This window comes from Triticum aestivum, chromosome 5D (assembly GCF_018294505.1).
Source record: "Triticum aestivum cultivar Chinese Spring chromosome 5D, IWGSC CS RefSeq v2.1, whole genome shotgun sequence".
Taxonomy (NCBI): Eukaryota; Viridiplantae; Streptophyta; class Magnoliopsida; order Poales; family Poaceae; genus Triticum; species Triticum aestivum.
In genome coordinates, this window is record NC_057808.1 from 485,050,740 (window position 1) to 485,067,715 (window position 16,976).

A 16,976-nucleotide genomic window follows, 5' to 3' on the forward strand; every position below is an offset into this window, starting at 1 on the left:
TCCTTGATCTCTTTTCGTAAGGGCATCTCCAAAGGAGACCCTCAAAGCTCCGGCATATGTCTGGATTGTGGTGTCCAGACCATTTGTTTCGACTTTTGTCATCCAATTGGGACATCGTCGATCCACGAAGTGGTCCGGACGTCCGTTTCCGGCAAATCCGCGACAAACGCGAGGGAGTTATAGCGGTGTCCGGATATCCACTTGACCAACAAAAAGCCATCACGTGGTCCTCGTCTCTTTTATCTCTCCGCACATGCATGGTCTCCTACCCTCTCTTTCTCCCATCCGGACAAATAAGGATTAATTTATGAAAAAGCGTTGGATGGCTCTCTCCCGCATCATGTCCGCGAACCACGTCCGGACATAAAAATAGACATACATATACCGGAGTCATTTGCGGGTCAGCTTTGAAGATATCGTAAGTCGGTTTCTTCAACAGCGCCACTATGTATCATTCATCCGGTTGACTTTATTTAATTTAAAGTTGACCTGTGAACTTCCTATGTAAAAAGTAACCCATTGTCTACAAAGTCAAAATGACGAGTAAGAGAGAGAGAGAGATAAATGTCCTTGTCAATTAGTAGTATATTAAACTGAAAAGAAAAAGAAAGAATAAACTTGAGTGGAATCTTTTGGTGGAGCTAGCGCGTTGGCGGGGCGGACGCAGCCGGGCCGGCCCGAGCAGTCCCCCACCCTCGCACGCAACGCGGTTGGGTCTCCCTCGCAGTCGAGCCCCGAGCGGCCCGCGAGCGCGCGACCCTCTTCTCCTCTTCCCTCCATTTTTATATATAGAAGCAGCCAAAGCTCGCCTCCCAAAGCCTCCCAAAGCAACGGCATCGCCATTCCCCACTCTCTGCTCCGCTGCCTACTGCACTGCCGCTCCGCCACACCGCCGCAGCGCCCCCACCCACCCCGCGGAAGCGCGTGATGGCGCACAAGCGGCCGCTGGAGGCCGCCCCGCCGGAGCAGGAGGCGCCGCGGTCCCCGAGGAAGCGGCTGCGCCGGACGGTGCTCCTCATGATGTGGCTGTCAGTATCTCTCCAATCCTCCCCTACCCAGCCGGCTAGCCGTTCGTCTCCTTCTCTCGCTTCCTTCCTTGATTTGAACTCACCGGCCGCGCCTGCCCGCTTCGCCGCAGGGAGAGGAGGAGGGCGAGGGCGGTCACCGTCGGCCAGATGGCGCAGATGGTTCGCCAGGTGAGGCCATTCCTTCGCGGCTCCCGGCCGGTTCCCCTCTCTCCGCATTTCCAATTTTTTTTTATTTCTATCCCGTTCCTCCTTACTGTGCGTTTGGTGCTGTGGCGAGCGATAACTGAAAGTCTGGTGGGTTTTGATTTGTTTTCATGCGACAGGCGCAACTGGATATGGCCAAACTGTTTATGCTGCTCATGGTGCTTGTGGCGCGGCTTGGCTCCATGGAGAGGCTGCTCCTGGACCTCCCCAACATAATCCAGACATTGTTGGCGCAGCAGTTTGATGCTCTTCAGAGGTACACACATGTCCATGCCTTGAGATGTCCGAATATAGGAAATGGCACATTTCAGGAAACTGACTAGAGTAATAATTGAAGTCCTGGTTTGCTTTTCTGGGAACTGCCAATTTTATCCTCTGATAAGAAATAAACAGCCATCGCTATGCCTAATTGGCAAGATTGCTGTTGGCAACATAACAGCTCATATTTTTCGAAACGAATACTTGATAAGCATAGTACTATTTCAGGTTCAGGTTATGAAGTTATATTCATGAGTCATGGATTTGTTCTTCCTAAATATATGGAAATTGTCTCTATGAGTATATTTTATTGAGTATTCCACTTTGGAATGTTGTGGATGTGATGGATAAAATGCATCCTTTGTTTAGTTAATTAATGTTATCTCTTGTTTTGTATCCAACAGATCTTTGATGGTATCCATACAAGATACGATTCGATCATCTGTACAGACAGAGGTTAGAATCTGGATCTTTATCTGTGTAATAAGTATATTTTGTTTATCTGTACCTGCACTCTATCCTAACTACTTTTGGCTATGTTATGCAATAGATACAAGGACGACAAGCAGCTTCACTTCCTAATGGCATGAATGAACCTCCTAGGTATCTGCCATTTTATTTTTCTCGCCATACATGTTCTTTGGTTCATGTCATGATCCTTACTGTCAAACCAAGTATTTGCTTTCAACATAATCTGGGAAGTTTCCTCTTGTCACTGCCTCACTCTCATCTTATTTTAAAAAAATATAGGCAGATATCAGAAGGTTTTCCTGAAACTGGAGGCGTCACTGGAGTCAAACTGCGCTTTGTCGATGTTGACAGACCAATAGATACACTTTTCACCGGTTGCTCAGTACAATGGCAGAATGGAGGAAACGCTAAGGTAGCGATATTTGAAAATGATAGGCAAATCATGCAGGGAGACCTTTCTAAATTGCAAATTGAGATTTTAGCAGTCCATGCTGATTTCTTTACTGAGCAAGGGCAAGCGGACTTCACCAAAGAGGAATTCAACAAGCAGATATATATGCATAAAGGGAAAGAGTTAGTGTTGTCAACTGTTAATCTAATAAATGGCGAGTCCTCTCTTGGTTCCTTCCTTTTTCCAGAGAGCTCCCATGGGAAAAAGTTAAGATTGACAGCACGAGTGAAAAGGCAGGTTCTTACTACCAGAGTTCAGGAAGCAATCACTGATCCTTTTGTCGTCAAAGACCGCCGAAGCGAATGTGAGTATATTAAATATATTGCATTGGAAATTTAATACACTGTAATTTGCTCATTCGTGGTGGAACCAGGGAGGTCCTCCCTGTTCTTCCATTTTATTTTATTTTTTCTCATTCAATGAAACATTTATTGTCTCCCATAGTTAGCTGAAGAACAAGCTCGTCCTATAAGTGGCTGCCAGGCTAATTTAAGTTTAAAAAAATGTTAAACACATATCATATCTTCCATAAAATTTTATGGCCTTGTGCAGTGACATTATTTCATCTGAAACATTATATCATAAAAGAAAAACATTATTTCATCTGAAAATATGAAGTCTTAGCACTAAATGTTCTGCTTTTAGAAGGGAATGGCTTGTTCCGTCACAAAAATTCTGTAAATTAATATCTATGGGCATATAATATCCCAAATACACACTGACAGTCAAAACTGTATGACCTCCTAGGTGCTAGGCGGAGGCTAACCACCTCGCCTAGTGGTACTTCGAATCTGACAAAACTATACTTAATACTGTGACTTGGATTTGGGATTGCACTTTTCTTTGGTCAATACAGATCTTATTTAGAGTTGACTATTAGGTCGTAGATTAATATCTAAGCATAGTAAATCGATTTATTGTTTACCATGTACATTAATCCTTTTCTCAATGCCATTATCATCAGATGCAATGGTAGCCAGAATGAAGCAATTGCATCTTAGCAATCTTATCTTAACACATCCTACAATTTTGTTTACTTTCAGTAAATAAAAAGAGTTATCCTCCATCTAAAGAAGAAGCGGTACATTGTTTGGAGAAAATTTCTCTAAAGGGAAAACATTGTGCTATCCTTGTTGAGAAAAATATCACTACAGTGAAGCACTTGATGCGTCAGTATCACAGGGATGAATCTGTTCTCCAAAAGGTAAATATAGTCATAATGATACTTCTACAGTCTTCAGCGTTTCAAATTACCTGCAATAGATATTACTCCCTCCGTAAACTAATATAAAAGTATTTAGATAACTAAAATAGTAATCTAAACGTTCTTATATTAGTTTACGGAGGGAGTAGTTATTAGTTAATCATTGTCGAAATAAGATATCCAACATCTCTTAGGAGTTAGGACTTATTTGGATATGCACTGCTAAATGTATTAACATGCACTATAATATCTGGTAGCATTTCATTAACTGATAAGATAACTCCCAATTTGTGGCAATTAGCTTATTGGCATGAAGAAAGGGGATTGGAATACCATGATTAAACATGCCAACACGTCTGTTCCTGGGGATGAGATCTATTCCTATTGGGTTCCAGAGGATAATTGTGAAATCTTATTCAATGATTTCTACGATCTTGTGGGTAAGATGACTGATAACTATGTTCCTTACAGTGTCAACAACGTCAATCAGTTTCCACAGGTATTATATCTAATACTGTCCCACTTCTATCATAGTTAGCCAGTTGATACTCACTAAAATAATAGTGCTGGCAATTACCTTGAAAAATTCTGTTACAGCATAAAGTGAACAATTGGAAAAAGTCTGCGTATAAGAAGTTTGACGAGCTGGAGAGCTCAGGTGGTCTTACCCCTGATTACTTCATGAACGATGGCCGCCCTGTCCGTGCAATGCCTCTGAACAATGATGCAGGTCCTTCTGTACAAGCTAGACCAACATGGCAATATCCTAATGGCATGGCCGCACAACATGGTGATTTTTAATATTTTGTTCCATCACTGATCTTTGTTGCGCTACATGTTTCTCTAAATTCAACTTATTGCAGAATTTGGTGATCGACGCCCATTGAATGGGTTCTCACGGGCCGCAGTCCTGTCAAACAATGATGCCGGTCCTTCAAACCAAGAAACACTGCCGTTTTCACAGCCCACGTATGGACAGACTGTGCATCAAGGTCAATATTAAACACCTGCATAATTTTGTATCACACATCCTCCATACTGTAATTGCTGCTTCATCGCAAGAATTTTTTATATTTTATGCCTTCTGAATTCTGATAGTTTTGGGGATCAACTTGCTGTAGGAACTCCTTACTATCTGGCCCAGGGAAATTTCATAAATGATCAGGGACAGGGATCATTTTCAGCAGAGCCAACTATTCCGTCCCACATGCCTGTACCAGTAAGTTATAAAGTTACCTATGGCACAATCAACAATTCCATCCCACAGTTTTTCATTGACAACCTGAAATGTTTCCTGGATGGTAGGTTCCAGAGGATGACCCAATCACATTCACAGCTGCAAGTCTAACTGGCCAACAGAATGGACACTTGAGCTTCTCGACAACTGATGCTCCTGTTACTTCTTATCCTGTAGCAGGTGTGCTTGATACGCCCAGTTTTTCTAATTTATATGCAGTCTTTTAGATCAATAATTCTCAAATCACTTCTCCATTATGCATTGTTGGGTGCTGAAGGTGTCGCTGGGACTTCCTCAGATGGAGTTAGTCTGGGAACCTCTTCAGTTAACAATGTGCAGGCTGACATCTTCAGTGGGTTAAGTCCATTTGAAGTACGTTTTTAAATATATCATGGGAATCATTCTTAAGAACAGAACAAATATCTTCACAAACGATTTTATGGAAGTTTTTTTCTTCCCTTTTCTATGTCATGATTACGTTTGTTCTTGCAGTCAGAGGAATTGCGGAACTACAAACACATCTGACAGAGGACTTCGTGCAAGCTAACATCGGTATGTGATACTATTTAAGTTACTTCTGTTGCGGTCACCTCTGTTGACAATTAAGCTCCAACAAAAGTCCTTTCCAGTCAGAATTCTTTCAGACTTCGAAACTAAGATGAGATGATAGTAAATTAGTGTTTATACCTACAGAATAACTAGACCTTGTATGCATAACTGATGAGTACCAAATTATTGAAATGCTGGCCCCTTCAAAGTTACAATTAGGGGTGAATCTAAGATCTTCCTTTTGTTCCATGCAATGACGGAGCGTTTGTTTCATTTCAGCAGAACTGCCGAATTCCGACAGCCAATTTTACGGTTATGAACATGACGGCGGCGACCGCTGATTAAACCACGAAGCAACTGAACTGGCTGTTCTCTACCATAGTAAATTATTCAGTGTAACTAAACATTTGTTGTAGATATGAATAATTTTTAAATAGCAACACATATTTTTTCATATTGCTCCATATATGCTAAATTTGCTACCTGTTGCAGTAAAAATTTGTCTTGTATTCTTAAAGAACAATCCTTTACAAAAGAGAGTATTTGGCTTGCATTGAATCCTGAGAGCAAATATTCACATTGCTAAACATTGTGTAATCCTGTTAATCCATTTTTTTTTGTAAGTTAGAGTTTTTCCTGGGTATGTTCACACATTTTCAGTCATAGTATGATGTGCATCACGAAAATGTTCTCAACAATTTGAACATGGTAGTAAAATACTCACAGCAGAAGAGATACTAGAATAGCTACATACGTACAACATTTCAGTTTGTTTCTTAAACCCAACAACGTGAGCTGCATGGGCCGGGCCATTTTGGCGAGCGTTCTTTGCAATACTATATGTCCAACAGTTTCAATGGGTTATTCTAATTTCTCTTTGTTTTATCGTGGCCATTCGGTTTTTCTGTTCATTTTCAAAAAATTCCGAACATTTTCCACAAATTTTGTGAATTAAAAAAATATGTTTTCAGAAATGTACACATAATTATTTTAACTGTTCTAAAAAATTTAAAAAGAAAAAAATAAAAGGGAAAATTTCTTAAAACCCCGAATATTTTAAAATTTTGGGAATATTATTTAAATATTGTAAAAATATTAAGAAAAGAAAAAGAGAAAGAGAAAAGGGATGGAAAAAAAGAAAAAAAACGAACATGTAATAAATGTAAATGAAAAAAGTAAAAAAAGAAAACGATAACCGGTAAAAATGGGCAGAGAAAACAAGAGAAGAAAAAAACCCAGAAGAAAACCTTCCTAAAACTGAGAAAACCGCACCCAAACCCTCCCAAAACCGAAAACCGAGCTAACACTAATTGGGCCAGCCCAGGAGCAATCGTCGTGTGTGAATTGTCGGCAATTTAATGGAAAGAACGTCAAATAGGTATTACCTTGTTTGGGTTTTTTTTGAGCATCAGGTATTACCTTGTTTGGTTGCGTACCTGGTCTGAAAAAGGCTTAATGTGAAAGAAGAAGCTTCATTTCAGACCTGGCCCATGGGAAAAATAAGCTGATTAAAGTAGTATTTGTTGCCAGGTTGTTCCCGGCCGACCGGTTCCTAGCACCCGGTCCAGGATAATCAAGGCTCCTAAGTCATGGGCCAAACTAAGCAAGGGTTTGAGGTCACGAGGCTAGGTTAGCTCATATTCCTCTTGACAGCCTCTAGGCCAGGCGCAAAGGGACAAGGACATCAACCAGCTTAGATACGAATGAGGTGGCTATAGAGTTTGAGAGAGAAGGGTGGCTTGCCGATGAGAGCTGGTGGGAGAATTTGAGAATTTCCCGGCGGCGTCTTCAAGGTGCCTGCGCCTGGAGCGCTACTAGAGGCCCTTCTAAGATGAACTGAGCCGTGGATCTCTCGTGCCTCTTGATCATCCTCTCATAGTTGACATGTTATCTGCTCGTTGGATTAAGTTTTTCACATCAATCTCTTCTGTGGGTAGTGTGTGAGTCTTTGTGATTTTATTGAGGTTTCAATGATAGCAGTGAGGCGGTTCTTTCAATTTTTTTTGTATATCCCGCTGATATATTTTTCCCCTCCAGTTAGGAATTGCCGCGTGGCGTGAATTCTAGAATTCCGTCTCTGAATTGTCGTTCAACCAACGGAGGGCCTTTCACATATTCTTGATGATAGCCGCAAAGGCATCCTGTTGTATCCCAAACTTGAATTTTGTAAGAAGTCGAAAACTATGAGCTGAGGGATTACATTACTCAATATTTGGCTGCAATGGATTAGTAATAGTATTTGAAAATATGGATTTTTCATTAACCAATGATTCCAAGTTTTATTCCAAAAGTACAATAAATAATCTTACACTATTACATGCCCTCATGGGCTTCTGTGATTAGCCATTGACATCCACAAAATTTCACCAAATTGATGATGTTCAGTTTGTCCTAGAGTTCAACTTTTTTACTGGTCAGTTTCAGTTCTCTGAACATTTCTCCTCGACTTCGGTTCAGATATTGTTCAAGGTTATTACCTTTTTTTGCATGAAGAGACAACTACTTCATCAAGCTGCATCAACCTTCTTAATTTGGACTAGTGAAGGAAACTCCGGTGTTACAATCTAGCCATACTAGCTCAATTATAAAAGTCTCAACTGTAAAAAGAAAAGTATTGAAACTGATTCGAAAGTTAAAAAAAAAAGGGATTGAAACTGATTCGTAGGAATGCATATCTAAAAGACATTGGCCGATCAATGTTCCTGGATTCTAGGATTGTCACACTAGCTGGCAGTATAATTCCTCCAAGGTGAAGTTTCCTCGCCAGCGAAGGGACAGCAGAGGGCCGCAACCCAGCCAACAATCATCATAGTGACGCCAGACACACGATCGATTTCCTATACTAGGTTCAAAATTGTGTGGTTCGTCTTTGTACTAAAAAATATCCTGCGTGTTCAACTTCACACAGAGAACCTAGTTGATGCCAGATGACACGTTGGTGCCGTAAGGGTGTGCATGGTGTATCTCTTCCTGATGCCATTCATTCCCAAGGGGATTTTGAGGACGCATGGCATAGTCTAGGCCTTAGTGTGAGCCTTCATTGATTGGTGGGAAAAGTGATCTATTTTGACTCCCTCCTAAACGCTCTTCTATCATGTAGATATGGTAGCTGAGTAAATTAGTAACTAAGAGATAGGATGGGGATGCAGCAAGAGTAAGAGTCTCGTATATAAGAGATGGATGGATAGAAAGGAAGAAGACAATGTTAATGTGTCAGGAGGTGGAGTTGACACCTGGAATTAATATCATGAGATTACAAAGTGGTGCAGGTGGCCATTGATTGATGGTTGCGTCCCACACGATGAAAGACAATTATGCATATATATGATGTACCTCTATGAACATGCATGTACTCTCTTGCAAAGTTGCATGGAAGTCATATGATAGTACATGAAACTCGAACACCTAGCTAGCTACATATGTAGACAGCCTATTGTTACAAAGTTTGAGAGCTCATTAAAAATAATAAAACAAAACAAAAGCAATGAGGAACTAACACACTCACCACCCATTCCCTCAAAAAAAAAAAACACTCACCAACACCCATGGTGGTACATAATTATCCTAGTAACTCGCTGCAGTGGGGTACTCCCTGCAACCATGTTCGTGGCGCTCTAATGCAACCAACATGGACCAAGACCACAACTAACCCATAGAAAAGAATGTAACCTACAAAGGATTAGAAGTTATCTATTTTTTTTAATAAAACCACAACACCATTACGATGTACAGAAAATTACCAACATAATGTGCTAACCCCAACAAAAATTCCCCGCAACTAATTACCAAACATTTGCGTGATTGGATGTGGAGGGGTTAAATTAAATGCTATTTGTACCATAAAACTGGCCATAGCGCAACGGTAATCAAGGAAAAGTTGTTGAATAATCTCCTCCTGATTGCAGAATGAACAAAGTTTACTACCATTCCAATTGCGTTCGCTGAATTATCCCTAGTCAAAAGGACACTTCTATAAAGGGACCAAAATTGTTTGCACACAAGGAGTTAATCATAAGGGACAACTAACTTCTTTTGTTAAAAAGGGAAATGGAAGCTAAGTAGCTAAAATTTGTAGTTATCATTTAATTTTGGCTCGATGTAAACATATATTTTTCTTAGAATATACAGAAACCTTTTCCTGAATATCGCCCTATTAATTAGTCCAGTTTTATAAGAATTCGAAAAACTATGTGGATGCATTTTCTTATTCAACATGGCTGCACTGGATTCGAAATAATATCTAAAATACATTTTTTTTGTTAAAAAATCATTCCTAATTTTATTCCAAAAAGGACAACAAAAGACATATACTATTATATGCGCTTGTGGTCCTCTATGAATAGCCGTGGACATTAAAAAAACTGAGGACCAAATGTTGTTGTTCAATTTGCTTTAGAGTTTAATCTTTTCTGTTGATCAGTTTAGCCCATGGACATTATTCCTCTGCTTCGGTTCTGATATTGTTACAACAAACCTATATCACTTTTTCCAAAGCGGTGACCACTTCATCCAGACGCATCTTCTTAATTTGAACTAGTGAAGGAAAGGCTACTGAATAAAAGTCTTCAAGTGTAAAAAAAACGCTTGAAGCTGATTTTCAGGAAAAACGCATATATATAAAATACGTCGGTCAGTCAGTGTTCCTGCACTATATAGGAGTTTCAGACTTGCTAGCAGTATGATGCTAACGAGATGCAGTCCCCAAACCCGCAAAGTCAGATAAGAGTGTCTCGTAACCCGGCCAACATTGGTGGCTGTGACAGAGCAACATCTTCTATGCCTGACTAAATTTAGAGGATCTAGATGATGTCCCACGACACATTGGTGCGGTAAGGGCATGCACCATCTACCTCTTCCTGATGCCACTCATTTCAAAGGGGAATCAATGTAAGAACACGAGGACTCATGACATGGTGTAGGCCTCAGTGTCAAAGCTTAACTAATTGGTTGAAAAGTGATATATTTAACTCCTACCTGTACACAGTCTTCCCTCATAGAGATATGGTAGACGAGTAAATGATTAATCGAATAACAGATGGACGGGGATGCAGCAGGAGGAGGAGTCTCTTGCATATATAAGAGATGGAAGCACTGGCGGAGCTCCCCGTAGGGAAGATAGACCGTCTACAGACGAGGTGTCATGATCACTCAAAAACAAAAATTGAGGATCAGATCACTCGAAATAAGGGAAGAGAAAAACGTAAGGCCTAGTCGCTCCTTTTGGATTTATTTTTAAATTTTGTTCATACTTTCAACTATTCTAATTATATATATTACCGAAAACACTCTACATAAAACATTAGAAAACCAAGCATTTGAAAAATATTTAATGTGTATAGAGAAAATGTTCAGCATGTATACAAAAAATGTACACTAAAATATACAAAGTGTACCAAAAAAATTATCGTGTATTTTTTTAAAAACATTATCAAGCATTTGAAGAAAAATGTAGAACAAGTAGTGAAAAAAGTTAATCAAGCATTTGAAAAATGTTAAATGTGTACAAAAAAATGTTGATCGTGTGTTAAAAAATGTTAATTAAGCATTTGAAAAATTGTTGGACAAGTATGCAAAAAATGTTGACCAAGAATTTGAAAAATTGTAAATTTGTATGGAGAAAATGTTGACTATGTTTAAAAAATCATAAATATCGTATTTGAAAAATTGTTAATCAAGCATTCGAAAAATGTTGAACAAGTATATGAAAAATATTAATCAAGCATTTTAAAAATGTTACATGTGTATAATAAAAATGTTGACCATGTATTAGAAAACCTTAATCTTGTACTTGAAAAATCATGTTAATCAAGCATTTGAAAAATGTTGGACAAGTATGTGAAAAATATTAATCAGGAATTTAGAAAAATGTTAAATGAGTATAGAAAAAAATGTTGACCATGTGTTAAAAAATGTTAATCGAGCATTTGAAAAATGTTTAGAAAGTGTGTATAGGAAACTTGTTGACCTTGTACTTGAAAACTGTTAATCAAACATTTGAAAAATGTTAAAAACTGTGTATTTATGTTCCATGTATTAAAAAGGTTAAATTTATATTTGAAAAATGATAATCAAGCATTTGAAAAAGCGTTGGAAATGTGTATAAAGCTTGTTTTGTCCATGTATTTAGAAAATGTTAAATATGTATTGGAAAATGTTAAACATGTATTCGAAAAATGTTCTTGAAAAATATTTAAAAATGTAGAATGAAAAGCAAAAGAAACAAAGAATAACCCAAAAAATGTTGAAAATCAAGACAAAAAAATTAGTAAGAAAAAACCTAATAAAAACAATTTAAGAAACAAAGAAAAACCAAAATGAAAAACAAAAAGAGAAACAAAAAAGAGAAGAAATAAGAAAACCAAACCAAAAACAAAAGAAAGAAAGAAAAAATGAAGGAAACAAAATGAAATGAAGCAAAAAGAAAGAAAATAGAAAACCCAATAAAAATAGAGATATCGGGAAAAACTAGTTGATACCGGGCTCGTCTTGCCCCAAGTATGTTGCGCCCTACTTTTTCATCAGGAACCCAATGAGAGCCCGGTGGCTAGCACGCTGCCAACTCTACACGAGACATAGGATCGAATCCCGTGAGCGCTCCCTTTTTCTTCACTTATTTCTTTCAAGTGTTCGCGAGTGGTTCAGCCAGTTACTGTAGATGCTTCACGCAAGGGATCCTTCTGTCTCGTGCGAAACGAGATATAGCCTTTGCCCGTTACCTTAGATGCTTCACCCGAGAGATCCTTCCGTCTCGTTTGAAGCGAATATAGCCTTTGCGCGGTTATAGTATATTTCGCCAACCAGCGCACCCCCCTCCTTCCTGGGCCGCAACCCATTTAATATTTTTTCTGGTAACCTTCAAAAAATGGGTGTGTGTGACGTGATTCGGACTCCACACCATTTGTTTTAGTTCAAACCGCAATAACAGAGTGGCATATCGTACCTGTTGTGCCTATTTTACTTCTTTTTTTCATCAAATGTAACGCTAAAAAATGCAATAATTTCATGTTTGTTTGTTTGGCCAATTTTTCCTTGTTTTTTTCTTCTCTCTCTCTCTCTCTCTTGTTTTTTTCCTTGTTTTCATGAACATTTCTTAAATTCATGAACTTTTCAAATTCATGCCCATTTTCATAAATTCACGAAAAAATTAAATCCGTGAACTTTTTTCTGAACCATGAAATTTTTGTTAAAACCCATGAACTTTTTCCAAACCTGTGACTTTTTTTCTCAAAAACTATGAACTTTTTTTAAATCTGCAAACTTTCTTACAAATAAGTATTTTTTTTAAACGATGACCTTTTTTCAAAACCACAAACTTTTTTATCAAAATCACCATGAACTTTTCCCAAAATTTGTGGCCTTTTTTATTTTGCAATATTTTTTCAAATACGTAAACTTTTGAATTTGCGAACTTCTTTTGATACAGCACGAACTTTGTTTGAAAAATCATGGAACACATGTGCCTTCAATAATAATTGATGATCAATATGTAAAGTTGGCCGAAATCCACAAGACAAGCTAGACCCGCCTAATTAAAGTACATTTCTAGGGTCGCTGCCCCCGACTTCTAGATACACCACGATACCATGCACAACCCGACAACACCATTTTTCCAAGCCACCGTCATAACATTAGACGCTCACATTGCAAGCTACAACACGGACACACTGCATGGATGCCAAGAACCCTAGTCACACACAAACCCCCTTTTGGTAGAATCGGTAAAGCAAGCCGCAATGCTTATGCGTTTCTTTGTACCATAAATTGAGACATGTTTAAATTTAAATAATTATCACAGCATAACGAAGCCATAACGCAAAGTGACAATCAAAGAATATACATGATTGGTGAATGCACAAAGTTTACTACCTCTAGTTGCCTTTATCTAAATTATCTTCAATCACAAGGACCCCTCCATGGATTACCTAAAATTGTAGAGTCAATCATAAGAGAAGGCAGTCTCGCATGATGTATATAGCTAAAAGTTGTAGTTTTGGTTTTCTTTTGGCTAGATGTGAACACATTATTGATGTTAGGATATCTAGAAAAATATTCGCGAATATCACCCTCTTAGTTGAGGGATTTGGTTCCTCAAATATGTCAAAATTGGATTATTCATTTTTTTCATTACAATCATTCCTAGTTATTTTGTCTTAAAAAATCGAAATGGGCAATGAATAGCAAGCATGACTAGTTCTAAGCTACTTTTTCATTTTGTGCGATGGTACATTGTAAATACAACAATTTTGTTGAAGCACATGTAGATGTGCCATTAATATTATTAATATTGCACAACTAAGTTCTATGTTATTGATCTTACAAGGAGATTCGTGTGGGTATTTTCTTTTTTCTTTTTCCTTCTATTTTAATGCTTGATTGAGTCACTTAGATGTGCAATAACTAGAGCACATCTAGATATTCCCTAGATAGACCCTAAATACAAATAGTTATGTTACAAATACAAATAAATACTTTTAAAAATTGAAATAATATGCTTCTAAAAATACAAAGAGTTATAAATCTTGAGATTCTACATCACATGAATATATTTGTTCACTTTACACATGGTGTGCATATGGAAAGTAAGCTCAACTAGATTCTTCTGATTCTACCTCTCCAACCAAACACAAAAACGGAATCAACTCATTCTACTTTTCTACAACTATCAAACATGGGAATGGAACCGACCCGTTCGACACGAATGGAACCATGACATTCCATTCCATTCCATTTGGTTCTGAAACCAAACACACCCTTAAGAGCCTAGGTCACATAAACAAGAGAAAGTAATGCTCTGTAAAAATATTGACCATGCATGTTATGCAAGTTATATGGTTCTTTGGTTGTCTGTTTGCGCCCACCAGATATTAATAGGAGTTGTTTGATAGCCCGAACCTTTGAGATTGTAAAAAAACATGAACATTTGGGCATGTACAATAAATATAGAGATATCTGAGGACTCTTGCACTTTATTACAATGCAGACTTATCATAAGAGTATATAGTCATACATTGGGTTTTGTAGTTAAAAAGAAGAGTCAATTACACCACTGGTTCTAGAACTTGACACAAATAATCACTTTAGTCCTAGAACTTGTGGTGTACATATAAGTGGTTCAAGAACTTGGCTTGACGGTGCAAATACGGTGTTGTATACGCCAGCAGCTCTGACTTGGCATTCCAGCATGGCGAGGAGCCCACTTTAAGTGGCCGAAAAGGCTGGGATTATTCACAAGAATTTCTAAAACAGACTGTTTTTCAATTAAATAATCATTTCTATTCAAAATTAAGACACACTATTATATGCGCTTATAGCCTTATGTGATTAGCCGTTTAATTATATTGAGGCCTAAATTGATGTTCCACTCATTGTGTAGTTTAATATTTTCAGTTTCATTACAAACCTAATGTTTTCAGTTGTTTAGTTTAGTTCTCTGAACATCATTTTTTTGAGGTCTGTTCTGAGAAGTGTATCACTTTTTTTTGTGGGAAGGCATAACTATTTCATCCATCTGCAGCTTCTTAAATTTTGGCCAGTGAAAAAAGTCTCAAGTTTTAAAAAAGCCTCTGAAATTGTGTTCTACTTTCCAGGAAGAGGCAAGCCGGTCAGTGTTCCTCAATCTAAGGTTAGGGGATTCTTCGTAACCTCGGTGAAGTGCAGTCTTGCATCCTACAAAGGCAAGGCAAAAATTCCAAGAAGATCCCCTGAAAACCGCCGGAAAATGGATGGTGAAGGAACATGAACTCCTCATCCTACCATCTACCATCGTGGCCATCAACCCCCCTGCATTCCCACGAAGTTCAATTAGATTTTTTTCCAATTATTTTTATTCATGCATGCGCAACATAGATCTATAACTTGCCCTCCGACATCTTCTTCATGTTCCTGCGTGCTGCTAATACACTGCTAGCGGGCCGAGCGAGATACACTGCAAGTGTCGATGATCGTCTTTGGTATGCAGTGTCGATGATCGTCTTTTGAGATATACTCATCTCATATTCCTTATACACTAGTAGGAAAAGGGGCTTTTACCCCGGTTTGTAAGGGCCTTTTGTCCTGGTTTTCGAACCGGGACTAAAAGGTCGTTACTAAAGCCCTAACCCTTTAGTCCCGGTTCTTACACGAACCGGGACAGAAGGTCCTCCACGTGGCCGCTGCTGCCAGCCCAGGCAGGGGGGCCTTTGGTCCCGGTTGGTGCCACCAACCGGGACCAATAGGCAGGGCCTTTTGTCCCGGTTGGTGTCACCAACCGGGACCAATAGGCATCCACGCGTCACCATTTCAGGGGCTGGGTTTTTTTTAAAGGGGGTGGTTTAGGGGTTTTGGGGGGTTAATTTAGGTGTTTCATATATTGTGTTAGCTAGCTAATTAATAGAGAGAAGTGTCCTCTCTTATCTCCGTGCTTGGTCGACGCTACGTACTATATACATATGGAGAGGACTAGACACGCTAGCTAGTAATCAAATAAAGGAAACAGAAGATCGTCATGAACATATGCAATACAGAGAGAAGTGATATCGACCACCTCTCCTTCTCCGAGAGATTGGTCGACAACAAGTTCTCGTATATCTATCCGACACTACCGGCTACATATATACAATAATTATATCTTACAATACAATCTCCTAATTAAATTGTAAGAACACAGGGTCCACATAGTATTCTCCGTTTTCAGCGATCACGTGGTCAAGGAAGAATGCCGCCAATTCCTCTTGAATTGCTCGCATACGATCTGGTGCTAGGAGTTCATCCCGCTTCCGAAACATCTAATTTGAAGAAGGGGGTCAATACATATATATATGAATAAATGAAACTCAACACAAATGATGGTAATAAAATAAAATTGTGAATATTATTGCTTACGCACTTCATATTGTTCTTCAGTGTAGCCCCGCTCACAGGTCGTGTAGCGGATGGACTCGCAAACGTAGTATCCACAGTAATTATTCCCGGGTTCCTGCCACAACCACTTTACAAGAAATAGAGGTCAATCAAACTGATAAGCAAGCATGCTAAATGGTATTGATGAAACTAGCGCTTGAATAACTAGGAGATGCGCGGAACATGCTACTATAGTACTTACTTTCGGGTGTTTAAATTGCAGCTTCTTCAGCAGTCCCGGAGCTTTTGTGGTGAATTTTCTCCAAACCCTGCCAGACAAAGAAAACAATTACTTGATATCAGGAAATGAACAAAGTTGCTGATATGGTAGATAATGATCGATTTAACTTACTTCTCGAGCATTTGAGTCATGTTCGCATAGTCCTGGGGATCTTTTTGTCTCGAGTCTAAGATGGTTACTACTCCCTGCTCAAGCTTAATCTCTAGGAGAATATAGTGGAAGCTGCGCATGCATGCATAAGTCATCAATTACATTACCATAACCTGGACTAATAAGGGAAACCGAATATGCACAAGACAGTAACACTCACTTGAAGTTGTAAGGAAAGAGTATTATATCTTTGTTTTGATTTAATACCAACGATTGTAGCAAGTTGGCCTCAGCTTCTTTGGGATGTTTTTCAACCGTATATGCATCTATGAGATTTGTGTTAATGAACCCAATATCACCGATTT

At 38.7% G+C, this 16,976-nt stretch overlaps 1 protein-coding gene across 2 annotated transcripts; it reads left to right on the forward strand.

The window, feature by feature from the left end:
- Positions 1 to 812: 812 nt before the first annotated feature.
- On the forward strand, positions 813 to 5,884 carry LOC123123029 (calmodulin-binding protein 60 B). Of its 2 annotated transcripts, none has more exons than XM_044543441.1 (15): positions 813 to 1,028; positions 1,139 to 1,196; positions 1,352 to 1,488; positions 1,895 to 1,946; positions 2,041 to 2,093; positions 2,241 to 2,716; positions 3,456 to 3,616; positions 3,918 to 4,115; positions 4,214 to 4,406; positions 4,480 to 4,608; positions 4,738 to 4,835; positions 4,922 to 5,033; positions 5,131 to 5,225; positions 5,346 to 5,405; positions 5,682 to 5,884. In XM_044543441.1, the coding sequence occupies exons 1-14, from the start codon at positions 928 to 930 to the stop codon at positions 5,376 to 5,378; spliced, it is 1,896 nt and encodes a 631-aa protein (XP_044399376.1). In that variant the 5' UTR covers positions 813 to 927; the 3' UTR covers positions 5,379 to 5,405; positions 5,682 to 5,884. The 2 variants fall into 2 exon arrangements, with proteins under 2 accessions (XP_044399376.1, XP_044399377.1); XM_044543442.1 differs by having other exon boundaries at positions 5,685 to 5,884.
- Positions 5,885 to 16,976: the final 11,092 nt, after the last annotated feature.